The 9,057-nt window shown below is 46.5% G+C and overlaps 1 protein-coding gene across 1 annotated transcript; it reads left to right on the top strand.

Annotated features, from left to right (window-relative positions):
* The first annotated feature begins 1,518 nt into the window (after window positions 1-1,518).
* On the top strand, window positions 1,519-8,497 carry GATAD1 (GATA zinc finger domain containing 1). Its single transcript, XM_043968895.1, has 5 exons — window positions 1,519-1,897; window positions 2,030-2,155; window positions 4,066-4,125; window positions 6,375-6,558; window positions 7,069-8,497. Exons 1-5 carry the CDS (start codon window positions 1,589-1,591, stop codon window positions 7,257-7,259), a joined length of 870 nt encoding a protein of 289 aa, XP_043824830.1. The 5' UTR covers window positions 1,519-1,588; the 3' UTR covers window positions 7,260-8,497.
* The last annotated feature ends 560 nt before the right edge of the window (window positions 8,498-9,057 follow it).

The following is a 9,057-nucleotide window of genomic DNA, read 5'->3' as shown; positions in this document are numbered from 1 at the left end:
TAGCTCCCATAGGTTTAATAATCACCTCTGTGCCAATAACAGACCTACATCTCTAGTACAAGAGTCTCTCTTGTTCTTCAGTTGCATACTGGGCATTTCAAAGTGGGTGTCCCAGAGACATCAAATTCAACATGTTCAAAACGGAACCTATTCTCTTTCCCCAGAATCCACTTCTCTTCCAAGCTTCCTTATTTCTGTGGAAGTCACACGATTCTTTCAGTTTTCCAGGTTTTTAATCTTGGTATGATTCTGAACTCCTCTTTCTCCATTACCCTATATATCTCAGAATTCTTTTTTTTCCTTAAGTGAGGCAATTAGGGTTAAGCGACTTGCCCAGGGTCACACAGCTAGTAAGTGTTAAGTGTCTGAGGCCGATTTGAACTCAGGTACTCTTTTTTTTTTTTTTTTTGCGGGGCAATGAGGGTTAAGTGACTTGCCCAGGGTCACACAGCTAGTGTCAAGTGTCTGAGGACATATTTGAACTCAGGTCCTCCTGAATCCAGGACCGGTGCTCTTTCTAGTGTGCCACCTAGCTGCCCCGCCTTCCTGTTACATTTCATCATATTAGATTCATCCCAACATCCTACAACCCTTTCCTGCACTCCAGCTAAACTGACCGTCTGCCTTTTCCTCACATGTGACACACCATCCCTCCCCCACATGCCTTTGCACTGGCTGTCCGCTACTGCTGTCCCACCTCACCCCTACTTCAAAAAAAATCTTGGAGACCCACCTCAACCACCTGCTTCTCCATGGGGACTTTCCTGAGCCCCGCAACTCTATCATTTATATCTCTCTCTCGGTCTATCATCTACATATACACACACACACACACATACATATGTATATATACATAGACACACATATATACAACACACATATCCACGCACACATACACACCTCTAAGCTCTCCCTCTCAGACTAAGTAGTATTTAACAACTTAGTGCGCATTTGTATTTATTCTGGAAACATTTAGCTAGATAAGTCCCTCTTTTCTCCTTCATTACAACGTTGGCTCCTTGGGATCAAGGGCTTGTTTCCTTTACTCTATCTCTAGTGCCTGGTATATGGTAGGTGCTTAATAAATGCTCATTGCTTCACTGATTGTTTTGTAAGGTAACTGGATAAGAACATAACAAAGGTAAGTGCTCATTCATTCATTCATTCAGGCGTGGGGGGGGGGGGGCCGGAAGGCGGCTCTGAGGCCACTCGGCCAACCCTTCCTAGAACAGATGAGGCTCAGGGATGGACACCAGTGCAAGGCTGGTCTTCTCAGCCGCGTCCTGGGGCTCCAAATCCCGTGCTCCCCCTCCCCCCGCCCCACCCCCCGCCCCACTACGCGGTCCCGAAGAGGGGGGCAGGCAGGGAGAGAGGGAGGTGCAGCCGAGGGAGTCTTCCAGCCGACAGGGGGCCCCCGCCCGCGACCGCAGCTCCGGAACGCCAGCCCGCCCGGGCAGCTCCGCTCCTCGCCCGCTTCCTCCCGGCCGGCGGCGGTGACAGCGGCGGCGGCGGCGGCGGGCGCGTCGGCCCCACGGTCGCGATTCCCGTGTCGCTGAGGCCCCGGGGGCCGCCCGCGCCGCCGGCCGCCATGCCGCTGGGCCTGAAGCCCACGTGCAGCGTGTGCCGGACCACGTCGTCGTCCATGTGGAAGAAGGGCGCGCAGGGCGAGATCCTCTGTAACCACTGCACGGGCCGCGGCGGCGCCGCCGGGGGCGCGGGCGCGGGCACGGCGGGCGGCACGGCGGGTCCTGCGGGCGGCGGGGGCGCGCCCGGCGCGGGGACTGGCCCGGCGGGCGGCGGCGGCGCGCCCGGCGGCGGCCACGGCGGGCCGGGCACGGGCTTCGCCGGTCCCTCGGCGGCCTCTCAGCAGAGCAATGGCGGCGGGGGCGGCAAGCAGGTAAGCGGCGGGGCGGGGCGTGGGGGCCGGGGGCGGGGCGGCCGGCCTGAGGCGCGGCCCCGCGCTGGACCCCGCCCCGCCTGCTAACTAACGGCGGCCGCTCGCGCCGGCTCCTTGATGTGTCCCCGGCAGAGCAAGCAGGAGATTCACCGGCGCTCGGCGCGCCTGCGGAACACCAAGTACAAGTCGGCGCCGGCGGCCGAGAAGAAGGTGTCCACCAAGGGCAAGGGCCGCAGGCACATCTTTAAGCTGAAGAACGTGAGTGAGGCCGCGGGCGGGGAGGGGGGCCCTGACCCATGTAGATGTGTGTATGGACGTGCACGGTGCAGCTACACGCGCGGAGGTGAATCTGACGCATGTATCGGTGTGTCTTTCTGTGAATGCGTGTACATGTATATGTAAGCATGTCTCTGGCGCATGTATATCATGTGGCGGATGGCGTGAGCTATGATTCACACCAGTGCAGTAATAAAACAAGATGGATAGATCCGCTCGCGCCGCGTGCCCGCCCGCGCCAAGCGCTTGACCGGTATCGGCTCCCCCGGGCGGCGGGCGATGGACGCGCCGCGCTGAGGTGACTGCGGGGGCTGCTGCGGCTGCCTCCACGGCGTGGCTGCCCAAGGAGCCCCCAGCCCGGTTTAGTCATTCAGGGCTTTCTACAGACATCCCATGTTTTCTTGGTAAACCCCAAACAGACGTGAACTCAAGCCCTGTTTCAGATTTCTTGACGTTGAAGGCAATGAGGTACTCGTCTGTAGTCTGTTAGGAACTGGAAACTCCTCCTCAGGCCCATTGGGACAGCAGTCATAGAGTAGATGGTGGCTTATTAATAATCTTAATAATTAATTAATATTAAATATTAATTGATAATTAATAATCTTAGGAAAAACCTGTCTTGTTTCCCCGAGTTAAGGTTGATTAGGCCCATCTTTTCCTTGGCTGTAACTGAATTCTGCTTTTTAGTGTCAGGAAATTGCAAAATGTAGATCATTTGGAAAAGTTTTACTTGGCTTTTGTCCTTTTATAAATCAGCCTCTACTTGCAGTGTTAATGAACTGTGTCTTTTTCCTTTAAAAAAAAACACAAACAATTCACTTATTAAGAACTTGTCTTGACAAATAACAAGAAGAATGAGCCCCAGGTAAAACCACTTAGGGCAGGGGCAGCTAGGTGGTGCAGTAGATAGAGCACCAGCCCTGGATACAGGAGGACCTGAGTTCAAATCCGGCCTCAGACACTTGACACTTACTAGCTGTGTGACCCTGGGCAAGTCACTTAAAGCCAATTGCCTCACCCCCCACACCCCCCCAAAATGCATAGGACAGCTGGGGGGCACCACAGTGGGTAATGCACTGGGCCTGGAGTCAGGAAGACCTGAGTTCAGCTATGACTAAGGTACTTAGTAGCTCTGTGGGCAAGTCTCTTAATCTCTTCCTGTCTCAGTTTCCTCATCAGTAAAATGGAGATAACAATAGCACCTCACTCCCAAGGCTTTTCTGAGGATCAAGTGAAGTAAATGTAAAGTACTCACCGCTGTACCCGGCACATATTCAGTGCTAGATAATCGTTAGTTATCATGATCATAATTATTAATTTCAACCAGGAGTTCTTAAGCTTCAGTCCCTGGACTTGTTTCTTTAATATTTTGATAACTATTTCAGTATAATTGGCTTCTTTTGTAATTCTTTGTATTTTATGCAGTTAAAAACATTATTCCCCAAACAAGCCAATCAAAAACCCTTGATCTAAACTGTTGTATTTTACATATACATATGAATTCCCTTAGGAATCCATTTCCTCCTACTATTAGGATTCAGAATTTTTGTATCTGGAAGGGGCTGTGGGCAGTCAGTTTCTTCCTGGATCTCTGATAGTACTTGAGGATTTGGAGGTTTATGAAAGATTTTGGAGTCAGGAGGATACGAGTTCAGGTGCCATCTCTGACCCATCCTGGCTGTGTGACCTTGGGCAGGCCACTTTTCTTCTTAACACCCCGGACAGCTCTTAGGCTGTAGAACAGTTGTAGACATTCCTTTGTAGGGGGAGATGTTCCATCTCTACCTTACAGCTCTCTCCAAACCCCAACTTCTCAAACTCTTGTACAGTTTCTGTGGCCGCTCTCTAGGAAACATAGTGATGGTTTTGCCTTTGTTTGTTTGTTTGTCTAGCCCATCAAAGCTCCTGAAGCAGTTTCCACTATCATTACTGCAGAATCAATATTTCACAAGGTAAACATGAATTCTTTCTGTATGAAGGCTTTAATCTTTTACTTAATGTGTTTTTAAGACTGAAGTATTATCAAGATCTGCGTACTAAGCTGTTTGAAACTGGAATAATCTTTTTTTTTTTCTCCTTATGCAGTATCTTTGTGATAAAATGTTCCCTTCACTAAAAAAGGTGACTTTGAGTTTAGGAGATACCTCCCCAGACCTAGTATTGAAGGGGAACAGGAGAAGAGTTTTCTGAGAAGATTTCGATATGGGAACATATTTGTTAACTCTAGGAGATGTTTGTGGATGCTGACTTAAAAATAAAAGTGTGTATTTCAAGAGTGTGGAGCAGATATAATATGGAAGGATGGTGACAGGTAGTCAAGAGAAGGAGCAAAGGTAGTATCAGTCAGGCCAGACATGCACAGGCCACTCCTCCAGATGTTAGGATATGCTGCATCATTCACAAAAGCAGAAACAGTGAACAGATCAGAAGAGTTTTCTGGGTCTGCGGCATAGTTTTTCACAGTCATAAGATTTGAGAGTCAGAAAGTGTCCTCCCTCTCAGTTGATCATACTGCCTCACCAAGTCAGTAGCAGGGCCAGGATCTGAGCTCAGGCTCCTGGACCTCACCATGCCACATTCCTTTTTGCCCTGCTTGGTGTCAGTGGGGGCAGCCAGGTGGTGTAGTGGATTAAAGTTCTAGTCCTAGAGTCAGGAGGACCTGAGTTCAAATCTCACCTTAGACACTTACTAGCTTTATGACCCAGGCAAGTCACTTAACTCCAATTGCCTTCAACATTCAGGCCTATCTCCAGTCGTCCTGATACATATCTTGCCACTGGACCCAGATGAGGTTGGTGACCTTGCACAGCCCTGCCTCACTTAAAAAAAAACAATCTAATTCAGTGCCATGACATCACCCTGATGCCATGGCCCTCTTTGAGAACAAAGGACAAACAGGTACAACAGTAGTAACAAACTTAAGTGTCAGAGTAAAAGAAACTTGACACATGATGGACGGAGGCGTGGCAGTGCTCTAACCTCAGCTCCATTTCAGTGGTACATCTCATTTTTACACACTTCTCCATCTCTACCTTTTTGAAAGTTTCAGTACAAATGGATTTTATGTCCTGATGTGAAATAAATAAATAAATAAATCTTCATCAGCTAATTGTAAAAATAGTTAACTTCACTTTTGGGGACATTAAAAAGTTGATCCACTGACTCCCTGCTACAGCCAAGACTCAATTTAATTTTGTGTTGCGGGGAGTCTTCCATTAAGATCACTAAGACATGCCATTATAATGTTGCTCTAGTTTTAAACTATTTGGCTGTTTGATAATATTTGATTGATAGAAATAACAGAAATCAAGGGTAGAGCATATCCCTAACAAACCTTCTGGCCAAAGTATGTTCCTCTTTATTTGAGTTTAAGGCATTTCCAGTGGCCCTAGTGGAGAAGGGTGTATGTTTTCTCAGGAGGTAATCACCATTTCAAACTAATACAAAAAAGGAACAAAATGTGAACAATTGCTAGCATTTACTATGTAGAGGCTACTGTGTGCTAGGCTCTTTACAAATATTATCTCATTTAATCCTCACAACAACCCTGGGAGGAAGGTGCTTTTGTTACCCCCATTTTTCAAATGAGAAAACTGAGGCAGACAGAGACTAAGAGACTTACTCAGGGTTACACACCTAGTAAGTGTCTGAGGCTGGATTTGAACTCAGATCTTCCTGACACTAGACCCAGTGCTCTATCCACTGAGGTATATAGTTTTCTCTGCCCAAACCGGGATCATGATACCTCACAGTGGAATTGTAACACATCGTAAAACGCATGAAAGCAAAGACTCTACAATGCAAGTTCTTGTTGATAGTAACATCACTTTGGCCATTGAAGTCTCCCTGATTTGAAGATGACGCACTATGCCATCACATGCTTGTTGACCAGCCATAAATAGGCTTGCCTAATCTCAAAGTTGAAAGAGACCCGTGAGGCCATCTGAGTCCATCATGTACATGGGCAGCATGTCTGTCAGCAACTAGCCCCTCCCCTGCTGCAAAATCTCCAGCAAAGGTTAGAATTCTCCTGCCTCCCACCCTTCTGGGTGACTCCCATCATTAAGAAAAGTCTGTCCTCACATCAAGTCAAAATGGGCCTTGTTTGCTGCTTCTAAGCAGGCCCTTAGATCTTCTCACCATTGAGGTCAGAGCTGGGTTGTGTTTCTTGTTCAAAGGATTGTCTCTTTGATCTTCCCAGGGAGTGTATTATCAGATTGGAGATGTTGTTTCTGTAGTAGATGAACAAGATGGAAAAACATACTATGCTCAGATAAGGGGCTTTATCCAGGACCAGTACTGCGAGAAGAGCGCAGCGCTAACATGGCTCATTCCCACAATGGCCAGCCCCAAAGACCAGTTTGATCCAGCATCTTACATCATAGGTGAGTCTGTCAGGTGGCATGAGTTACTGAACTTGATCCCCGAGTGGTTCAGGTAGGTCATGTTGTAAAGCATTGTTAAGCTGACAGTTCTACCCCCTTCCGCACAAAAGAGTATGGAAGTCTGATCCATGTGAAGATGAGGTAAGTGTTTCATGGTTTTAGTTGCACAGTAGCTACGGTGTTTAAAACACTGGTGTGCACAAGATTTCTCCAAAAACTGCATCTTTGTATTTTCCAAAGCACTTTATTATGGAGAAGATTTTCAGGAAAATCTATGGAAGAGCCATAAGGATGCTGCTTTTTAGGTCCTACAAATTCAAACTATTTCTGCCTCTTCTTGTGGGAGAGGAATTTAGTCTGCATTTCTTTTTCATTCTATGTAGAACTACTTTTGAAGAGGTGCTTGGCTGGTCTCCCTATCAGCAGCAGTAAGCTAGGAACTAGGAACTTTGATTGTTAGAGTGACCTGTATAATCTCTTTGTAAGTGTAACTTTCCCTGGTTCTTATAGGACCAGAAGAAGATCTTCCAAGGAAGATGGAATATTTGGAATTTGTTTGTCATGCACCTTCAGAGTATTTCAAGTCTCGATCCTCACCATTCCCCACTGTTCCCACTAGACCAGAGAAAGGGTACATATGGACTCATGTTGGGCCCACTCCTGCAATAACCATTAAGGAAACAGTCGCCAACAACTTGTAGTCTAGGATGGCTTGTTAAGACTCAATTTTCCTATGTCCTCTATGCACACCATTACAAGATGTCCTGTCGTATACTTACTGAAACTGTTGGCTAGCTGAAGAAATAACTTATCTTTCATTATTACCAAGTAGGTAAATAGTGTCATTTGTAATCAGTCTTTTAAAAGAATTATTCTGAAGAGGTATCTACATAGAATAGGGTAGAAATAGGATAGACTAGGGTAGCATAGGTGTCTCTTGCAATGGAGGGAGCCCCTGCTCCTGCCATCAGTGTAATGATGCAGGCTTCCCATCCCAAAGTATTACTTATTTGTTGTTCAGTCCTTGGTCCACATTCATAGTCTTAGTATAACCAATATGTCACAAAAACAAACACAAAACTATAAACCATTTGTTGTATTTAAAAGTCACACTGTGCCATGCCCTCTGAAATGAACATAACCCTATCTACACAGATTAAATAGGAAATCCCACAGTGACACACACTGAGTATGGATTACTGAATTGTAAACATGACCTAAAACCAATATGGAAGCTAGAATCACAATACAAAGACTTTGGGAGAGTAGTCTGGGCACACCAGATAGTTTTCTAAAAGCTCTCCAACAAAGCTGGAGCTCATAGCTTTTTCTTTTGCTTATTCCACTCAACCCTCGATAGTCCTTAGAGTGAGTGCCACAGGAGTGGTTCAGTTGGCTAATTGTTGATGGTAGTTTCTCCCACATTCCCTACCTCTTCAGTTTGCTCAGAGCTGCTGTTTATCACCAGATCAGACTAACGGCTGTTGGTGCACCGTATCATGACCAAATCGTAATCCTTTAGAAAAGGATTTTAGAAACATTTCTCGTGGACGTGCTGCTGGGTCAGAGCGGAGTGCACTCAGTGCAAGGATGTGAAGCAGGTAGAGGGGAGGCCTGCTTGTGCCTGCCTGCAGCAAGGGCCTTTCCTTGGCTCTCATTGAAGCTGCCTACTTGTTGGGCAAAAATTGTGACTGATGTTTTATCCCCCAGTTTTAAATTATAAAAGTTTTAACATATTCATCTGTTATTTGTCCCTTTCCTATACACACTTTTCTTTGTGTCTGGTAGAATTGACTGTGATTTAATTTTAAAACTCATTGTATTTAGCACTCTATTTATGTCTTCCACAAGAATAGTTGTTAGTCATTGTAAATATTGTAAATAACTGAGATATTCTAATGGTTAAAACTTTTGGATTAAAATATATTTTTCAAAGCTACTTTGTATTTATTTCATTTTAATGCAGATACTGATAAATGAGCAAAATGGCAATTTCCCTACCCTCTCCCTTTAAGCCTTTCCTGACTTGGATCATCACACAGTCAGTACAACACAGAGGTGCTCCCCACTTCTGCATCTCCATTTCCAACTCTGCCACCTCCCCTCCATGGTTCTCAGCCTCTCCCTACCCCACCAGATCTCCCTGGGCCATGCTCTGAGTGCCCCAGCAGCTCAGCTTTGGCCTTATCTCGCTGGGAACCAGGTCTCCATGTCACTTCCTGACCATTTCAGTCAGTCAAGCAACAATGTTATGAAGTACTTACTGTGTGCCAGGTAGCAGGTGGGGATCACGTGCAGAGTATGGAACAGTGCCAAGAGGGAGAGAAAGTGAGTCCTGTACAAGAAATACTACACACATACAATGGATACACACTGGGGGAACTAGATAAAGCAGTTGTTAAATACTTAGGTATCAGTCACTGTGCTGAGTGTTAAGAACAGAAATACAAAAAGCAACCCCTGCTCTTGGAGTTGACATTGTGGGGGGTGGGGTGGGGG

This window comes from Dromiciops gliroides, chromosome 5 (genome assembly GCF_019393635.1).
Source record: "Dromiciops gliroides isolate mDroGli1 chromosome 5, mDroGli1.pri, whole genome shotgun sequence".
Taxonomy (NCBI): domain Eukaryota; kingdom Metazoa; phylum Chordata; class Mammalia; order Microbiotheria; family Microbiotheriidae; genus Dromiciops; species Dromiciops gliroides.
The sequence above is the reverse complement of the archived record's forward strand: the minus strand, read 5'-3'. Positions and strand labels throughout refer to the sequence as shown.

Coding starts and splice junctions, on each gene's coding strand:
- GATAD1 (XM_043968895.1), top strand. CDS start 1,589: ATGCCGCTGGGCCTGAAGCCCACGTGCAGCGTGTGCCGGACCACGTCG. Junction 1,898..2,029: donor GCGGCGGGGGCGGCAAGCAG/GTAAGCGGCGGG, acceptor TGTCCCCGGCAG/AGCAAGCAGGAGATTCACCG. Junction 2,156..4,065: donor ACATCTTTAAGCTGAAGAAC/GTGAGTGAGGCC, acceptor TTGTTTGTCTAG/CCCATCAAAGCTCCTGAAGC.